This window comes from Delphinus delphis, chromosome 16, assembly GCF_949987515.2.
Source record: "Delphinus delphis chromosome 16, mDelDel1.2, whole genome shotgun sequence".
Classification (NCBI taxonomy): domain Eukaryota; kingdom Metazoa; phylum Chordata; class Mammalia; order Artiodactyla; family Delphinidae; genus Delphinus; species Delphinus delphis.
This window is the reverse complement of record NC_082698.1, coordinates 49,291,659-49,312,546: the sequence shown is the minus strand read 5'-3', so window position 1 is coordinate 49,312,546 and position 20,888 is coordinate 49,291,659. Positions and strand designations below refer to the sequence as shown.

Genomic DNA, 20,888 nt, shown 5'->3' with positions numbered 1-20,888 from the left:
CTCATATTTTTTCCCATATTATCCACAAAGATATCTTAAAATTTACATACATAGGTCTTCATAAAATCCATACATCTCTCTCTCTCTTTATATACATATATAAAATAAATCTATACATTATAAAATTTGTAAATATGTATATATATATACACACATATATACATACATATGTATTTATTTATCATAAGGCTTTCACTTATCAATATGTATTTAAGGTTCCTCCATGGTTTTCCATGGCTTGATAGTTCCTTTCTTTTTAGCACTGAATAATATTCCATTACCTGGATGTACTCCAGTTTATTTATACTTTACCTCTTTAAGGACATCTTAGTTGTTGCCACATTTTGACAATTTAGGAAAACTGCTATAGAAAATTCACATGCAGGTTTTCAATGTGGATATGGAGAAAGAGGAATAGGAGGGAGGAGGAGGAAGGATTAAACTAGAGGGAGGAAGAGGGAGGAAGAGGAAGGACAGAAAGCATAGGAGGGAGAGGAGGAAGAGAAGGGCAAGGGAAGGAGGAAGGGGAAGATGATGGAAATGGGGGGGAGAGAAAGAGGGAAGAACAGAGAACAGAGTAAGAAGGGGAAGAGAGGTAAAGAAAGAGGAGAGGAGAAAGAGGAGGTGAATGGGGTATACTTATGCTTCTCTGTAGCATTACATACAAGAAGAGCAAGGGAACAAATTCTATAGAATTTGTTCCCTTGCTCAGGCAATGGAGCAACTTCTATAGAATAGCAAGGGGAGAAGTTGTGACACAAGAATATTACACCCAGATAAGTTTAATTCATGTGTAAATACAACAGAAAAAGATTCACAGATATGCTGTCCCAGAAAATATACCACTCTTGCTAGATATATTGCTCAAAGAGCTATTCTAGTTGAATAAAAATGCATTAAAATAAAGGAATGATGGCTAAATCATAGAATAAAGAGGTATTCAACAAGCATTGAAACATTTTGATCATAGAATTCAGTCCAAATAATGACTATAAATATGGATGAGATAAAACAAAAGAATGCAAATGCCAAATATGTATCTTAGAGAAACCGCAGAAGATTTAAAAACATAACAAAAGAAAAAAATCAGAGTAAACTGAGTCTAAAATCTCAGATTCTATCAACCAAAGAAATGATTGAGTAGGTGGAAGAAGAGGAAAAAAAGATATTCCACTATCCTCTTATATAGGCAGAGATATGAATATAGGGTTTCACTCTTGATTCTGAAAGAGAAATAGCAGTGCATGCAAATTTAAGCCTAAAGGAAACCACTGGAGGTTAAAAGAGGATGCTTAATTTCTAGTGTGGGCAAGGTGGTGGGAGAAACACAGTAATAACAATGGTAACTGAATGTTAAACTTTATGAAAATAATTAAGAATGCATAAAAATCATGTAAACATGATAGCAGTAAGAACAAATGTATTTATATCGTAATACCTGTCAACTGTATTTCAACAAATTAGATAGTCTACCTAGAAAAAATGGACAAATTTCTAGAAATGCACAACCTACTAAGACTGAATCATGAAGAAACAGAATATCTGAATAGACCTATAACTAGTAAGGAGATCTAATCAGGATCTAATCAGAGAAGCCCAGGACCAGATAGCTTCACTGTGGAATTCTACAATTTAAAGAAGAATAAACACCAGGACTTCCCTGGTGGCTCAGTGGTTAAGAATCCACCTGCCAATGCAGGGGACACAGGTTCGATCCCTGAGAAGATCCCACATGCCATGGAGCAACTAAGCCTGTGCGCCACAACTACTGAGCCTGTGCTCTAGAGCCCATGAGCCACAATTACTGAAGTCAGTGTGCTGTGCTCCACAACAAGAGAAGCCACGGCAATGAGAAGCCCGTGCACTGCAACACAGAGTAGCCCCTGCTCTCTGCAACTAGAGAAAGCCCACGCGCAACAAAGAAGACCCAATGCAGCCAAATAAATAAATAAATAATTTTTAAAAAGAAGAAACACCAATCTTCATCAAACTCTTACCCAAAAAAATTCAAGAGGAGGGAATACTTCCTAATTCGTTTTACGAGGCCAGCATTACCTTGATACTAAAGTCCAAAAAAGACACTACAAAAAAAGAAAACTACCAACCAATATTCCTAATGAATGTTGATGCAAAACTTCTCAGTGAAATACTTGCAAACTGAATTCAACAGCATATTAAAAGGATTATGTACCATGACCAAGAAGGATTTATTCCTGGAATGCAAGAATGGTTCAACATAAAAAATTTTATCAATGTAATATAGCACATTAACAGAATGAAGATACAAACCACATTATCATCTCAATGCAGCAAAAGCACTTGAAAAAATCCAGCACCCTTTCATAATAAAAACTCAACAGGCTAGGAATAAAAGGAAACATCCATAATGTAACAATGGTTGAGAAACCCAAAGCTAACATACTCAATGGTGAAAGACTGAAAGACTTTTCTCTAAAATTAGGAACAAGACAAGGATATCTTCTTTTACCATGTAGTACTCAACATAGTACTTGAAATCATAGTTAGACAATTAGGTAAGAAAAAGAAATAATTGGAAATAAATTGGAAAGGAAGAAGTAAAAGTATCTCTGTTGTCAGACAATGTGATCTTATATGTAGAAAATGCTAAAATTAGACAGATACATATACACACACAAAACTATTAGAACTAACAGACTAATTAAGCAATGTTTCAGGATACAAAAATCAATGCACAAAACCCAGCTGCATTTCTATACATTCAGAATGAACAGTCTGAAAGGGAAATTATAAAAACAATTCCAATTACAATAATATCAAAAAGAATAAAATACTGAAGAAAAATAACAAAAAGGCAAAAGGCATGTACACCAAAAACTAAAAATTTTGGAAAAAAAATTTAGAACGCAAATAAATGGAATGAATCCTGTATTCATGGATTGGAAGACTTAATATTGTTATGATGCCAATACTACCTAAAGCAATCTATAAATTCAATGCAACCTCTATCAAAATTCCAATGATGTTTTCTGCAGAAATAGAAAAATCCACCCTAAAATTCATATGGAATCTCAAGGGACATCAAATAGCCAAAACAATCTGATAAAGAACAAAGTTGGAGATCTCAAACTTCTGAATTTAAAATGTACTACAAGCCACAGTAATCAAAACAGTGAGGAACTGGCATGATGACAGACATACAAACAAACGGAATAGAACAGACAACATAGAAATACTGTCCCATAAGTGGTCAAATGATTTTCAACAATGATGTCAAGATTTCTTAGTTATGACAACAAAAGCAAAGGCAATGACGACAACAAAGAAATAGATAATTTAGACTTCATCAAAATTAAAAAAAAAAAAAATTCTGCATCCAAGGACACTATCAGCAGAAAGAAATGGCAACCCATGGAATGGGAGAAAGTATTTGCAAATCACATATCTCGTAAGGGATTAATATCCAGAATATAAAAATCTCCTACAACTCAGTAACAAACAAACAAAAACAACTCAATTAAAAATGGGCAACGGACTTGAATAGAAATTTCTATAAAGAAGGTATGCAAATGGAAAATAAACACATGAAAATATGCTCAACATCTCTAATCATGAGGGAAATGCAAATCAATACCAAAATGAGATCACTTCATACCCATTAGGATAGCTACTACAAAAATAAAAACAAAAACAAGCGTTGGTGAGGATTTAAAGAAATCGGAATCCTTGTGTCTTGCTGGTGGGAATGTGAAATGGTGCAGCTACTGTGGAATATGGTAAGGTAGTTCCTCAAAATTATTAAACATAAAATTTCCATATGATCCAGCAATTCCACTTCTGACTATATACACAAAAATATTGAAAGCAGGGACTTGAACAGCTATTTTTATGCCTATATTTATAGCAGCATTATTAAATAATAGCCAAAAGATGGAAGCAACCCATGTTCCTGGACAGATGAATAGATCAATAAAACGTGGCATATACATACAATGAAATGTTATTCATCCTTAAAAAGCAAGGAAATTCTGACACATATGACAAAATGGTGAACCTTGAAGACATGCTAAGTGAAATAAACCAGTCATACAAAGACAAAAACTGTATTATTTCACTTATATGAGGTAACTAGAGAGTCAAATTTATAGAGACAGAAAATAGAATGGTGGTTTCCAGGGTCTGGGGAAGAGGGGAATAAAGAATATTGTATATATATTTGCAAGATGATGTGATCTAGAGATAGTAGTGATATTTGCAGAACACTGTGATTATACTTAATGACACTGAATTGTACACTTAAAATGATTAAAATGATAAAATTTATGTTATATTTTACCACAATTTTAAAAACAAAAAAACAACAAACATGCATTTTAATAATATATTCTAATATCTAGGTAAATTTGTTTTTTTAAAAAAGTAAAGTTTATTCAGTAAGTAAAATACCAAAAAATAACAATTTAAAAACTAACTTTAGAAGACTATCCATTGAATAAATTGGAAAAAAAACTAATTATCTCCTAAAAAGGAAGGGATCAGACAGCTTCAAAAATGAGTTGTTGGGGCAGGGTTGCAGTGGAACAGAATAATATAGGAGCAAAGTTTTTGTACACTATTAAAATAAGGTAGTATTAATCCAAGTTAAACTGCTATAAACTAAGATATTTATTGTAATGCTTAGGGTAACCACTAAGAATATAACTCAAAAAATATATAGTAAAAGAAACAATAAGGTAATTAAAATGGTATGCAAAACATATCTACTTAACACAAAATAAGGCAGTAAATGGAGAAAATGAACAACAAAAAAGATGTAAGACATATATAAAATGAATAGCAAAATGGCAGAAGTGAAGTCTTCTTTATCACTAATTACATTAAATATAAATGGATTAAACTTTCTGATTAAAATGTAGACATTGGTAGATTGAATTAAAAACCACAATTCAACTATTTGCTGTGTAGAAGCTCCTCGCTTTAGATTCAGAGACAGATAGACTGATACAAAAGGATAGAAAAAATATTCTGTACAAACAATAATCAAAAGAGAACTGGGGTGGCTATGCTAATGATCAGAAAAAGTAGACTTTAAAACAAAAATTTTATGAGAAACAAAGAACATTATATAATGATAAAACAGCCATCAATAAGAATATATAACAATTACAATTATAAACATATACACATGTAACAAATGAAGAGAAACTGATAAAATTGAAGGGAGAAAGAGGCAGGTCTACAAAAATAGTTGGAGATTTCAATATCCCACTTTCAGTAATTGATAGAACAAGGCAGAAGATCAAGTAAATGAAAACATGAACAACACTATAAACCAACTAGACTTGATGAAATAGATAATATGAATTGCCCTATAGCTATGAAAAATTTAATTCACAATTTAAAAGCTCCAAAAATATGAAATCTCCATGCCTGGATGGTTTCCCTGGAGAATAATGCCCAACACTTAAAGATGAATTAACAGCAATTTTACATAATCTCTTCCAAAAAACAGAAGATGATTTCCTAAATCACTTTATGAGGCCAGTGTTACCCTGATATCAAAACCAGACAAAGACACTACAAATAAAAGTACAAACCAATATTTTTTCTAAGTTTGGATGCAAAAATCCTCAACCAGAATATCAGCAAACAGAATTCAACAATATATGAAAAGAATCATAGACCATGACAAAGTGAGATTCATTCAAGATATACATTTGAAAAAACAATCAATTTAATCTACCGTATTAATAAGTTAAAGAAGAAAAAGCATATAATCATGGCAAGTAATGTAAAAAAAGCATTTGGCAAAATCCAGTACCCATTCATGATAAATATTCTCAGCAAATCATGATCTTTTGGCTTAAAGCAATTATAACTATAATTAATGCAATTCCTGTCAAAACCACAGAATTTTTTTATATAGCCATAGACAAACTTATTCTAAAATTTGTATGGAAAATGCAGGCCCCAGAATAGTTGAAACAATCTTGACAAAGAACAATAAAATGGGAGGAATCACTATGCTTAGTATTAAGGCTTACTGTGCAGCCACAGTAATCAAGACAGTGTGCTATTGGCAAAGGAATCAGCACATAGATCAATGGAATGAATAGAGAACCCAGAAATAGACCCACATAAATATGTTCAACTGATTTCAGACAAACTTAAATAGTAATTAAATTAATAAGTGGTGCTATAGCAATTGGACATCCATAGCCCCCCCAAAAAAAAAGAGAACTCAAACTTCACACCTTATACAAAAATTAACTCAAAACTGATTGTGGACCAAAATGTAAAGTGTAAAACTAAAAATCTTTTAGAAGAACAAGCAAACAAACAAACAAACAATCCCAGATTATCTTCAGGGTCTAGGGCTAGGCAAAGAGTTAGACTTGATACCGAAAGCATGATCCACAAAAGAATAAATTTATAAATTAGACCTCATAAGAATTAAAAACTCCTCTTTGTGAAAGACCTTGATAAGAGGGTGATAAACTTCAGAGTGGGGGAAAATATTTGCAAACCACACATCTGGCAAGAAACCAGTGTCTACAATATATAAAGAACTTTCAAAACTCACTATTAACAATCCAGTGAGAAAATGGGCAAAACACATGAAAAGGTATTTCACCAAAGAGAATACACAGATAGTAATAAGCACATGAAAAGGTATTCAATATAATTAGTCGTTAGGGAAACACAAAACCACAATGCACTATCTCACCATGCCTATCAGAATAGTATAATAAAAAATAGTGACAACACTAAATATTGGCAAAGAGGCAAAGAAACTGGATCATTCCTACATTACTAGTAAGGTAAAATGGTACAGTCACTAGAAAGCAGTTTGATCGTTTTTTAATAAAACAACATGCTATTACCACAGATGCAGCAATTACCTTCTTGGATATGTATCACATATTAATAAAAACATGTTCACACAAAAACCTACATACAAATGTTCACAGTGGCTTTATTCATAATTGCCCAAAACTGGAAACAACCCAGATGTCCTTCAATAGGTGGATTGTTAAATAAACTGTGTTACATTGGCTTCTACCAAGCAAAAAGAAGCAATGAACTATTAATACACATAACAATTTGAATGAATCTCCAGAGAATTATACTGAAAGAAAAAGTCAATCCCAAAAGTATGATTCAATTTATATAACATATTTGAAACAACAAAATTTTAGAGATGGAGAACACATTCGTGTTTTCCAGGTGTTAAGAACAGGACTGGAGGGAAAGAAGTGCAAAGGAGGTGAGTGTGGTTATAAAAGAACAATACAAATCTACACATACGATAAGATTGTGTAGAATCAAATGCACACACACACACACACACACACACACACACACACACAGAAATGAGGGCAAGTACAAATGAGAAAGCTGAATAGAATCAGTCAATTGTATCAACATTAATATCCTGGTTTTGCAAAATGTTACCATTGGGGCAAACTTGTTAAAAGATATTACGAGATCTCTCTGCACTACTAATTATAATTGCATGTGAATCTATAATTATCTCAATAAAATGTCAATTAAAATAAAGACTAGATAATGTCATTCTGAATTTTGAATCTTAATCAAGAATCTGACCTCTTTCAAATAGGCAGTTGGGAGCTATAGAAGCTGGTTGAGTATGGATGACTTGGTTACAGGGCTATGGATCAAAAGAATCAATATGATGATAGTAAGTATGATGAATTAAAGGAGAAATTACTGAAGGCAGGGACACAGAAAACCATAATCAGGGATCAAGTAAGAGGTGATACTGAAGAGGGTATTGCACCCAAGGAAGTATGGACGAGATCTTTGCCTTTGGTCAGTTCAGAGATGACATATCCAACAGACATTCACTTTATCCAAGCTCTTTTGTAACTCACACAGTATGTGACAATCTGACTATAAAGCAAAGGCATTTCCAAGTTATTTCACTATGTTGAATTAATTCTTTTATGCCATATTTTTAACATTTTGGTTAAAATGAAACATTTTTAGTCCTTGGTTTCAATAATTTTACAATTTTGTAACTGTAAGTGACATAAATTTTCTAATCACTGTGATAACTGGCATGTTTTAAAAAATAATTTTTAGATGTTTGAAGATTGGAAAAATATATTAGACTTGTGGTTTTAATTAATTTTAATTAAATGTTTAAAATTTTTGATTAAATAAGTTTGTAATCAATGTTGAACGGTCTGAGGACTTTTAATTTGTTAATTTTTAATGTTTTGATTTATTAGTCTTATAAGCAGAATTTAAATATTCAAAGAAATATTATTTAATGAATTAATAGATTGTTTAATTGTGCATGAAATAAAATACAACAGGAGTGATGCTCCTCATGCATTAAAGATTACTGTCATCAAATTGCAGATCTGGAATCTAAGTCCTTCTCTGCCTCCTTGACACCAGGCTGCCCTGGCTAGGTCTGCATCCTCTCTTTTCAGCCTTCTGGAAGGAGTAATGGATCTTACCTTATGGGGTTATCCATCCTGGACACTGTGAGGAAGGCAGCAAGATTGGCTGTGTAGGAGGAGCACACAATGAGGGTGAAGAGCCACCAGCTGCCCATCACAATTCGCATGGCCATGGAGTTCGCTGAGGATTCACCACCTGCAGGAGGCAGGCAAAGGGGATTGGTCCTGGGCTTCTGCTCTTGCTTTGCATCTCCAGAGAAATTCTCTGCCCTGCGGCCAGGCATGAGGAACCACCCCTGGTGGTGAGCTGGGGATCAGGAAAGTGACTGCCGGCTGGTTATGGTGGGCTCTGACAATTCTGGGGAAAAAATGCTAGGACCACCAATCTTGGAAAGGGATGGCAGACCACAAAATACGGAAAAGTTAGCATTGGCATTTTTAGTGACAGGATGTTTCTCAAAATGCCAACAGTAGAGTTCTGAATATCAAAATCTTCTAGTTAGAAGATTCTACCTCACTGTGTTGAGAACTTTCAGGGCTGCAACCCTATGTAATGTCCCTTTTCATTTTAAATTCACATGGAACAGTCTCAGCAATTCTGTAAAATTACCTCCTACCTGGAGGATTTCCTGGCTTTCTTTTAAGAAATGAGATGCACCATATCACTTTTATTATTACTCAGCCCTCGCTAGATGACCTTTTTTTTTTCCTGTGATTTTCAGAAATCACTGCATGTGACTTGTAGTCAGAAGCTGCCTCTTTGAGGCCAATTGTTTCTCCTTGGTCCCTTAGGTGGTAGCAGAAGAAAACTCCTCACTGACTATTCTTATATAACCTCTCAAGCAAGTGATACACACATTTGCCATGGTGCAAATAAGGCTAGGACTCACATTAGGAAATTTGCAATTTGTTGTTTCCAGTCAAAACTACACAATCCTGTAACTCCCCAAGTGCTATCCAGACTTCTCAGAGACAGGAGACTTTGTATCTCAAGAATGCCTGGAGTACCGCTTAGATGATTGCAAAACAATTTTGATTTTTTATCCCATTAAGACTTCAAATTTAAACAAGATGGAGTTTCTGACAACCCTGTCTGCATAACAATCAATCTAATGTGGGAGGCAAGGAAAGTGCAAAGCAGAACTCGCAGGTTAATTTTATCTAAAGTGGAAAATCAGGACTTGAAGTTAAGTTCCGTGTTGTGATTTCATTTAGTTCCTATCTGGTATTACTCAGAGAACCTGGGAGCAGCATATTAGGACTACCTTAGAGATTAAATAAAATTGCATTTAAAATGACTTTGGCAAAATGCGTCCAAGAACTTTGCCAACGGACAAGTTCTTCCAAGCCCCTGGGGCTCTTCCAACATTGAGAAACCAGGAGGGTACCTTGCTGTACGAAGGCTCCGTAGACGATCCAGATGGCACTGTTTAAGGTGGCAGAAGCAGATGGCCGGGGCTGGGCAGCACTCTGAGCCCTCACGGCCTGTATCCGGTTCAGCACAAATATCATCACGCCAACCACAGGGATGGCTGCTGCAATGCAGGCCCACACGGCAAAATCAAAAGGAGCAAAAAGGGAGAAGATGCTGATTTTCTCCTCGGGCTTCTTGATGAGGATCCCCACCGAGTAGTCCATGTACCGCTTGCTGAAGTCCACCACGCTCTCCCTCTCCGGGGTGATGGTGATGGCGGAGATGGCTAGGTCCGCTCTCTGAAAGGCAAACCCATCTCATCAGACAGCAGTCCTCAGTTTACCACTAGGTTCTACCCTGGGTCAAGGACTGTCCTCTGCCCTTTGGGTTGTTCAGTTCAGAGGAAATGGACTTGAGAGTTGACACCTCGTGACTTTGAATGTTGTAAGGAAAATCCAGCACTAAGGTGTCTCTTATTACCTCTTTCACCTTACAAATTTCTCTCCCAAACCCTCAGAACTCCTGGAAACCACTTCTGGAGGAAAGAGTCTATAACCATCTTCATTCCTGTGTGAATTACAGTTTTTCTTCACTTTCTTAACAGTCCCCTTAGTGAACTATCTCCTTTCTTTTGCTGGTATTTCCCTCTTACCGCCCACCCCCATCCCTGCCCCAACTCCCTTCTATCTTCTTCTGGCCTCATCTACATCCTTCCTATACTTCAAGGCCACAGGGACACTCCATTTTTCCATCAAACCTCTCCAAACGCCATTAGCCCACACAGGTTATCTCTCTTTTCTAAAATACTTTAGAAGTTATATGGTGAGTATATAACTGCCTTGAATCTCATTAGTGTATCAGGCCTAGATTGTTTTATATGCAGACTCTATGTCAGAGAATAACATCCTCCAAGAAAAAAGGGGTCATCCACTTCCTTTGATCTTCTGCCTGCCTTAACTCATGGCTTCTCAGACATGTGGGCTGCTTCGTCCTTTAGTAAAGCCATGCTGTGAAGGGGCTCTCTGGGCATCCTGTGCTGCGACCTCAAGAGCACCTCTCAAGATTTTTGCTTTCCAAGATGAGCTTAATTTAAAAATAGACAAAGAGGGCTTCCCTGGTGGTACAGTGGTTAAGAATCCGCCTGCCAATGCAGGGGACACGGGTTCGAGCCCTGGTCCGGGAAGATCCCACATGCCACGGAGCAACTAAGCCTGTGCACCACAACTACTGAGCCTGCGCTTTAGAGCCCGCAAGCCACAACTCCTGAAGCCCAGGTGCCTAGAGCCCATGCCCTGCAACAAGAGAAGCCACCACAATGAGAAGCCCATGCACCGCAACAAAGAGTAGCCCCCACTCGCCGCAACTAGAGAAAGCCCACGAGCAGCAACAAAGACCCAAAGCAGCCAAAAATAAAGAACTAAAATAAATAAATTAAAAATACCTTAAAAATAAATAGACAAAGACCCATTAATAGTCTCATGCTCTACTAACTGAGCTAGTCGGGCACCCAAGACCCCATTAAGATGGAACTAGATTGTGAGGTTAAAGCTGCCAAGACTGGTGGAGACTAGGATCCTTATGCCTAGGTGGATGTCAACATAAGAGCATTAAAACGTACAGTGATCATCCCTATCTTGGCTCTGGGGTCTCTTAAGTAGGAGGCATCGTCAGAACTAGGTTTATTTTAGAATGACCAGTTGTGACAGCTGATCCAAACTACATATTCCAATTGGGGAAAACTATATAGAAGGATTTTATCAGGTCCAATATGCGGGCTAGAGGGGCAAATATACTGACATCTAAACTGTGAAATCCAACAACATATCTAGAGTAAAGAGAAAAAACGGTGGAGGTGGCCGTGTCAGAGATCTCAGACTTGCCACATTTGCATCTCTGGTTCTTGCTTCTCTTCTCAGAAACCCACGGTCCAGGGAGGTTTTCTGGGTTTTTTGGTTTATTTGTTTGTCTGTTCTGTTTTTGTTTTGTTTAAGTTTGGAGCATATTTAATGACAGAGAAAGAAATCTAGGGGATCAGGATAGGTTAACAACAAAGAATGGAGGGAAACTAATTTATGAAACCAGGTCCAGAGGAGGCACAAGAGAGTTGACTCGTGATGCTGGTGGAGGGGTGAGCTGTAACAGGAGGGAAAACACTCCCCCTACCCCGAAACTGGAGGTGAAGGCACGTGTCTGCAGATATGAACTTCACAGGAAGTTGAAGTAGAATCTCATGCCCAGATGTCTCTATTTCTTTCCCTAAAATAAGAGCACTTTGTTTTCTAATTTAAGATAGAAGATTATTAGGTTGCTTGAGGAGAAAGATAAAGTTTTGAAACAGTCTCTAAGGAATGTAGCCAAGGGGCCCAATAAAGGACATGTTAAGGAACTGTCCCAAAGGCCCAGTTGAGTTGAGAAGCCACACATTGTTCATACATCCGTCTGGACAAATTTGTGATTTTCTCCTCTAACTGCATACAGCAAGCTGGATGTCAGAGTCAGAGGGTAGATAATAGAACCAGGTCAGGGTTTCAATGTAACAAGAAATCAAGAATAATTTAGAAGAATCATACAGGATGAAGGGAACAGGGGCTTATCTGGACAGCCACAGAGGATGCACCAGGAAAGGATGCAGTATCAGAAGGGCACAGAAATCTTAGAGAAGAATGAACCTCAAATACATGTGCCAAGTGAAAAGGGCCAGACACAGAAGACCACATATGGTATGACTCCGTTTATAGTAAATGTTTGCAAATATCAAATCTATAGAGCTAGAAAGTAGATTAAAGGTTGCCTCCGGCTGGGGTTGGGAATGGGATTAACTGTAAATGAATATGAGGGATCTCACTGGGGTGATGGAAGTACTGTAAAACTAGATACGGTGAAGATTGCACAGCTCACTAGATTTCCTAGAAATCACTGAATGATACATCTGAAATGGGTGAATTTGATATATAACTTTTTCCACAATAAACTTGTTGTATGTGTTTTGTTTGTTTGTTTTTTAAGCTTACAAACAAAGCTTAATTTGTTAAGAGATTAACAAATTAAGAGAGAATTAAGCCTCGTGTCTGCATTCATGGGTTATAAAGCAGAGGACCTGTGCTTTAACAAATTAAGAGAGAATACAAGCCTCGTGTCTGCATTCATGGGTTATAAAGCAGAGGACCTGTGCTTTAGGAACAAAGGCCAGAGTCAGAAGGACGACAGGATTTAGTTATGGATTGGGACAGTGACAGTGACATGCAAGACGCTAACAGGGTACATGGGGGCAGGTCCTCGAAGGTCACTGGAGGTGAAGGGATCAAAGCACTCGAAGCCCAGGGTGGTCCGTAGGGATGTCAGAAACATCAAGATTGATGGCAACAGTAATACTGGAGAGGGGGGGGCTTGAGCAGATCCACCAATGTAAATCGTTGTCAGGAAATGACCTAGAGGTCCTAAGATGGAAGGGTCAAGGATGGGGAGACAGCAAATTGGCCTCACGCCATGAATCTAAATGAGGACCCAGGCTCTACAGGAAGGAGGAAGATTAATGATTTGAAATTAATCTGAGGAGCTGGGGAATGCCGTATCACTTATACGTAGCAATGCAGACACACCCACACACTCAATTCACCTACACACATGCATGTGGACACACACGATATACACGCCCACTTGTGGGCCTTGAAGAAGAGAACAAGCATGCATCAGTTCCCCCCAACCACCCCTCGTGAGAATTGGGTTCCTACTGCAGCCCAAATGTGGGAGTGGATTTCATGAAGTGTGGATTACAGAACAGGCACAGTGGACACGTTTCAAAGGAATGAGAGCAATGGGCACAGAAGGAAAACACAAAGTACCAGGGAATTAGAAAATAAAAGAGCAAAAATGGGTATAGCAGGGAGGAGGCGGGTGGAGGAAAAGAGATCCTTAGTGTGTGGAGCGTGGTAACTGTGGTCTGTCTAGCTGGTCCCAAGATTCCAACTTCATAATGGGCCCAATTTAGACATCACCCCAGAGGCAGACTGGGGTACCCCTCCCCATGGACCTGCTTTTGGGACCTACCTTGCTGATGAGCTCCCCGATCATCCCGTTCCAGGAGGTGTTATGGAGCTGGTGACCGTACCTGCCATCGGGGGCCTGGTAAATCTCATATTTGAAGCCCAGAGCCTTGGCCAGTGCATCCAGGACATCGATGGAGAACCCTTTGTAGCGCTTGGGCTGTCCAAGGATGTTCTCAGCCACCATCACAAAAGGCTCTTCCTGAGGACAACAAAATGAATGTTCTTCAACTAAATCACAGGTTCGTGAACACACATCTTTCCAGGGTATTATTAGAGAGACCAATCCGATGAACCATAATTTCAGAACGTTTGTGGACATGTGCATTGTATTTAGCCAATTTAGGCCTGGAGTCTGAACCCCTCTGCCCTTTTCTAAAGCAGTTTGTGGACACTCAGGATACAGGGCACAGGAAAATCCCTCCAGCCAGCATACTGATGGAGGAGCAGATTTATTTGTCCTGTGTCATCCCAGACTCGGCCCAGAGCCCCATCTCCCAGAACAGCACAGCTTGTTTTCATTCCTTCATTTATAACATTGAGGACTCTGTCCGCTGGAAATGCCATGATTCTTCGGGACCCACGTAAGGAATGTGGATACCTCTCATCCAGGATATCAGATGACAACAGAGCTCTGTGATACTGGATTGAGGGAAGACAGTAATACATCTATCAGATCATACTAGAAAATGGAGGCTGAGTCACAGGACAAGGCCATACTGCACGTTAAGGACAGGACAGCATTAAACCCCACGGTCTGAAAGTCCAAAGCCAGGCCATGTGCACATTCACACATTTTGCGCTATGTCACATGTGCTCTTGTAGGGCACGTGATCATCTGGAAAACACCTCAGGCTTCCCCACCACCACCCTGTGAAACTGAACAAGAAGGGGCCTTTTGGCAACGTCCCCAGAGACTACATCTCATTAATTTAACTTTGGGGGGAAATAAGGTATAATGTTTATTCCTGGTGGGCATATGGGGAATGCGGAAACGTGGTTGCCCAAGACTTCTAGAGCCAAGAGACGCCAGTGCTGCTGGGACAGAGGGGAATGTTTGGACCATGTCTGACCAGCTAATAAGAGATAAATCTAAAATGTCTCCTACAGTTCTAAAGAGATGAAGAAAGAAATGGAAAGGAAGATGCTTCTAAGGTATCTTAAATACGTAAAAGTCTCTGATTCCAGGACAACCATGCAGAGAAACTGCAACAAATGGTCTTCATTATGAACTTTGTGTCACATGGGCCCATCAGTGGTATTGGGTTCTGGAAGGATGTCCTCCCAACATCCTTCTGGGGGCTCTAGCTACCAGCAAACCTCTCCTAAGGACCACCAGTAGGTCAAGATCGTTTACATCCAAGAACAACTAGAGTTGTTATGCCCGCTCTGGAGCTCAGCACTGGACCTGGATTAGTGGTCCTTCTCTAGAGCAGTCCAGTGACCTCCCATGGAACGTCTCAGAGGCTTGGGGCAGAATCTCCAATCTCACTCTTCCTTCACTGTTCATAAAATTGTTTGAGTGAAAGGCCTTATGAAAGCTCAAGCCACTACTTAAGATCCCCTTCTCTCTAAACCCAGCATCAAGCCAAACAGAGAGAAGCCTCTGACTCAAAGCCTGAATGGCAGACCTCCCCCATATGCCCATGATCCTACCAAGACAGTCACCACTTTGAGAGTCAGTCCTTGGAGGCGACTGCCCATGGGCCTCTCCTGCAGGCTGCCATTCAGGCCCTTCTCCGAGTCCCACGTCGCCAGCTGTGAAGGAAAAAGGGAGTGTGAGGGACAGAACGGGCACCTGTGCAAACCTTAGGAATCGACTCCTAAACTGGGCTCCTGAATCAGGCAGATAGATGGACAACAGCCCTAGGAGTTTCCCAGAGAGCTAGAGGCAGCTTACAACCTTAGAAAGAATGAAGGTGTGACAGATAGAGCTCCACTTCCTCCAGCAGCTCATCTGGATCTTGAGGACCTGCCTCATCCTTGAAATGAAACCAATTGGTAGGAACTTGTTTCTGGAATGAACATTTATGTCCAATTTTACTGTCCACCTACTGAGGCCATGTCAATGTGTCTCGCACAAAGTGCCCTCTTTCTTTCATACTCCTTTGACTTGCCCAGGCCAGAAGGTCCTTGAGATCAGCTGCTTCCATCACCAGAGCAGGATGAGATCAAAAGTGAAGCAGGTAACAAAGACCCAAGTTTACAGTTGTCTTACACCCTGATGCCAATTGCAAACAGGACCAAGAGCTCACTGTCTTCACTGTAGCACTCACTTCATAATTTTCCCTGATAGGCAGGTAGAGGCCAAGAATACATGTGCTCTGGGTCTGCCACATCCTCCTAAGCCTGCAGGATCTGTCCAATAGATGCATTTAAGACCATCTAAGATGGTCAAGGAGACCCTATCCTGGCTCAGAAACAACTGGAGACACAGATGCTCTTGGGACTGCTTCCCTTCCCTGCCTCCCTGCAGGGCCTGAGCAACAACGATGAACCCTTTGTCCGATCAGTGATTCTCAATCGTTAATTGGTGAGATGTAAAAAGATAGATATTGGCCCCATCTAAAGCCAACATAATTAGGGTCTCAGCACTTGGACATGAGGAATGTTAATGCTTCCCCAGCGATCCTCGTTGAAAACCTCTGCTCTTCTAGGTCACTGGGCCTCTGATGTAGCTGCACATTAGCATCTCTTAAGAGGGCTTTTAAAACCAACTGAAGCCTGCCCCCTGCCCCAGAGTCTGATTTAACTGGTCGGTAGTGGACTGGACATGGATCATTTAGCTGCCCAGGTGATTCTAATGCACAGCCAGGATTGTGAACCGCCGCCACAGATGAAAGCAGTGATCTTCAAACCTTAATACACAGACAAATCACCTAGGGATTCTGCATGCATTTCTGATTCTGGGGCCTGAGATTATTCCTGTCTAACAAGCTCCCCTGTGCTGCTGTTGCTGATCCATGGACCATCAGTTCAGTACCAAGGGGTTAAAATTCAGACTGTCACAGTAGCACCTACCCTTCGCCAGGGAAAACCCACAAGACCCCTAGTTAGGCTGAGCAAAAGAACTACCCCTCTGCGGAAAAGTGCCACCAGATGCCTTAAAGGAGCCACCAATAGTGCCGCTTACGGACACTTCTACTCTCCCAGCATTTCCCATAGCCCTGACATCTGCAGCAAGGTCGGCACCCTGAGCCTTGACTATGAGGCCACAGTTCCAGAATCTGTGGGGCCGCTCTACCTGGAAGATACTAGAACCCTGAGGCCTAAAGCAGGAACATCGGAATGAGATATGTGGTTCTAGAACCAGTTTAAAGGAACCTGGAACCTCCTGCCATCACTTCCAACGTGATACAAGCTAAAACCCACTTCACCCTAGATAATAGGATGCCTGGAAGTGATGAACAGATCACTTAGTTAAGAGCACAGTCACATACTCTGAGGAACTCCCCACAGCCACCACTCATTAATTTGAGGGGCACTGCAGTGAAGAACAAAGTTAAGATCTATCCAAAGTCCTGTTCAAGGACATCAAAGATGCCACACTCTTGGAACTGGTATAGTGAGAAGGAAACTTCATGGCTATTTCTCTATGGGGTCTCAAGAAATAGCCCTGGGACTTGCGATCAATTCCCGCAGCCGGATTCAAATGCTGGTCAAAGGGAAAAGACAAACTCAGACAAACGGAGTCCAGGTGTTGACTCCCTGCATTCTTTGGACCCTTCGATATCAGACTCGGGGGACTCATGGTGTGTATTTGGGCAGCCTGCATCTTATCCCCATAACTGTTTAGCCCAGGCATTGGGGCTGCTTAACTCTATGTGTGATCTGCTGCACCCCCTGGGTTGGGTGGTGTTATGAAGGTCCCGGTCCCCTTTACTACCTCAATGACTTACAGAGTCATAATGGAAGCAAAGATGACATGTCAGCTCCAGGGACTGGATAGTTTGCTCTGTACCAGGACTTGAATTCGTAACGCCTGCTGCCCAACCTCCTTGGCACTGGTGATGGGGCATCTCGACTTTGTGCTGCCCTGGTTTGGATGAGCACCTGGAATGAGGCTCCGCTTGGCATCGACCAACCGGCTTTACCTGTCTTTCTATTGGGATTGTAATCAGTCATGGGAATGGAAGCAGGAAAAACAGTTGGGATAAAGCCCTGTCCTTCTACGGTTTTAGTTCAGCTGTGAGAAATGCTCTGCCTCTCCATCCTTGTCCTCACCGTGCTCTGCCTCTAGCCCACTGCCTGGCTCAAGGCAGCAGCACCTCTGCCCCAAAGTACTGCAACAGCCTCCCCACTGTTACCCCAACCTCTCTCTCTTAACAGCCCTCCTCCATTGTGCTGATACTTGTCATAAACTCAAATACAAACTATGTTAATTAACATTTTCTAATTACTTCCTATTTCTTAAAGAATAAAGGCTAACACTTTTCAACTTGGCCTAAATGAAAAGGCCTTCCTGATCGAGACCCAACCTTGACTGTCAGCTTCAGTTCACTCCAACCCCACCAAATTCCTCACCTTTCTCAAGCGCATGGTGTTCCCTCCTGACTCTTTACATCCAGGTTCTTCTCCCTGGAATGCCATTTCTCTCTGGCTGGGTCTGGTAAACTCTTACTCAATTTCTCAAAAAAATAAGCTCTTACTTTAGGGTAGTTTTAGATTCACAGAAAAGTCGCAGAGGTTATGCAGAGACCGTCCATATACCCCACACCCAGTTTCCCCTGTTGTTAAGATGTTACATTGGTATGATTAGTATGATACATTCCTCCCAACTAATGAAATGTTTAGTTCAATCTCCACCATTGATACAAAGCTGCAGTAGAAATGATCTTCAGTGTCTTCCATTCTAGACCTAAGTCTGTGATTCCGCTGTGCTATTTGCGTTTCTTACCCCGTTCCCTGGGATCCAAACCCTGTCTTCATAAACTGTCTAGAGGTTTGGGCACTTGGACTGGACCTTGCCTTGCTTATTCCCATCTCAGAGTTTCTAACCTTGCCTTGAATGTCATTTCTCCTCTAGACGATCAGCTCCCTATTACTGGTATAGTTTGGGAACTTGGAGGTATTAAATTAGCATATGTTTATGAGCCAATATATCTGTGTTCTAGGTGTGTTTCCACCACTTACCTGAGTGACCTCAGCACATTTTACAGCACAGTACTTAAATCACAAGAGGCAACAAATATTTTTGAATAAATTTAACTTCACTGAGATTCCATTTTCCTATCGATAAAATGGAATAAAAATACCATCCCTGCCTACCATGCTGAGGGGCTGTTCAAAGGAGAAAATAATTTTGAAATAATATGTAATAAAATAACTTAAATAATAATCACAAAGAATCAAGATATTAGAAGGTGTGTACAATGCGACCTTAATTATGTCTTCTTTTAAAGGCAGTGGTTAAAACGGGAGGAAATGTGTTTAAATGTAATATTTGGATTTATCTTGGTGGTAGAATTATGAATAACCATGATTACTTTTTTTACGCTTTCCTATGTTTTTAACAGGTTTGTCATTACTTTCACAAAAAGGAAAATATGCTTTTGATAAAAATAGCACGGGTGATAAAGCAAAATCCTGTCACATGCACTTGTATGATTGAGGGCTGAATGGAAGGAAGCAATTAGAGTCAAATTATCTATCGGTAGGTCAAGGCCAGTCTAAGAGTTAGAACTTAATATTGAATACATCAGTTCTCTGGTTGCAAGGAGCTATGGCCGAGGTGCCCATCTCCTAGAAGAGGCACACTGCAAGGTCTTCCAGGACAGCATCTCACAATCTAAGACACCTCCAAGATTGTGTAGGGCCCCATGAGCCTGCTTGGGTTTGGAGACAGGGCAGTGGCCCCTCCTGGGGCCCAGCTCCATGAAGACAGGCAGTCTTCCTCCACTAAGGAAGAGGGGCGGGTGGCATCAAATCTTATTAGTTACTATTCAGACCATCCTAAGGCAAAGTCATTTAAATCAAAGTGCAACTTCATGAGAGAAAGAAAAAAAATTCCTCCAACCTGTTACTATTATTCCTATTTCTTTTGTCTGAAAGTACTTAGGGACTAAAGGTTTTTTAGTTTACTGTTTTTCAATACTCACTTCTCTCTCCCTGGCCTTCAGGCATCCTGTACTCTAACAAAGAAAGAAAAAATACTTCAAAGAGAAACCAAAATTCTGCCTTCAAACACATCAAAGTAACCATGTTCCAGGATCTGGGAGCCTTCGAGCTGGGCAGGAAAGTGTACTATTCCCTCACATCAGCCTGAAGCCAAGTGCCCTAGGCTGAGTGAATCCTCCTATTTCCACAAAGCCTTGGCTCTTGTCCAAATCTTAAGACCAGAGTGGTAAACCTTCATTTGAGTGAGGCCATCCCTCTGAGCACCCAATATGTAAGACCAGAGCAGAGAAAGTCACAATCCTTTTCAAACAAAATCTTTCGTTTAAAAGACTAAAGTGGAATTTTTAAAATAAAATAAAGCCTTTAAGTGGATTCCCAAACTTGCCGCCCATCAAGATTAGGAGAGACTGTGTTCTGCCTCCCTCCTGAGGACAGCTTGGGGCTCCCTGATCAGAATGCTGGAGAAAAAAGTTCAGATAATAAAAGCCAAATGAAGCTGATAGGCTTGATAAATGGGAAGCCAGAAAAACCTTTCACCCAGTGAAGTCCTGACACTTAGTCATACAGCTGCAGACCATTTCATTTGTACGTAAGTGCATCTACTCTGACTTCCTCTTGTATTTTGCAGACAGAATTTTGTTTATGGGGTCAATGAATTTATGGCCACGGAAACCCACTTTTGACAGCTGACCTGTCAAGATCAGTGCCTGAAAAACTAATTTCCAGCACTGTTAAACAAAACGAGAACTGCCGCTGTTTGATAAGACAGCTATGGTTTTCATTCATTGCCAAGAGCTGCTCTACCCAGACCGGAAGCGTGGATGGAGCCAGAGGTTACAGCACAATCATTACTTGAAAGAGGATAAATGGTTTCAAAATCTGATGATGACAAACAACTGTTCA

The 20,888-nt window shown here is 40.1% G+C and overlaps 1 protein-coding gene across 1 annotated transcript in view; it reads right to left on the bottom strand.

The window, feature by feature from the left end:
* The window catches only part of GRID1 (glutamate ionotropic receptor delta type subunit 1), a 666,253-nt gene that overhangs the window by 104,966 nt on the left and 540,399 nt on the right, over nt 1-20,888 (bottom strand). Inside the window, exons 9-12 of the mRNA XM_060033707.1 lie at nt 15,525-15,626; nt 13,873-14,070; nt 9,800-10,124; nt 8,469-8,607 (exon numbers count right to left, since the gene is read on the bottom strand). Coding sequence (XP_059889690.1) covers nt 8,469-8,607; nt 9,800-10,124; nt 13,873-14,070; nt 15,525-15,626 — 764 coding nt within the window. The remainder of the gene's footprint in view (nt 1-8,468; nt 8,608-9,799; nt 10,125-13,872; nt 14,071-15,524; nt 15,627-20,888) is intronic.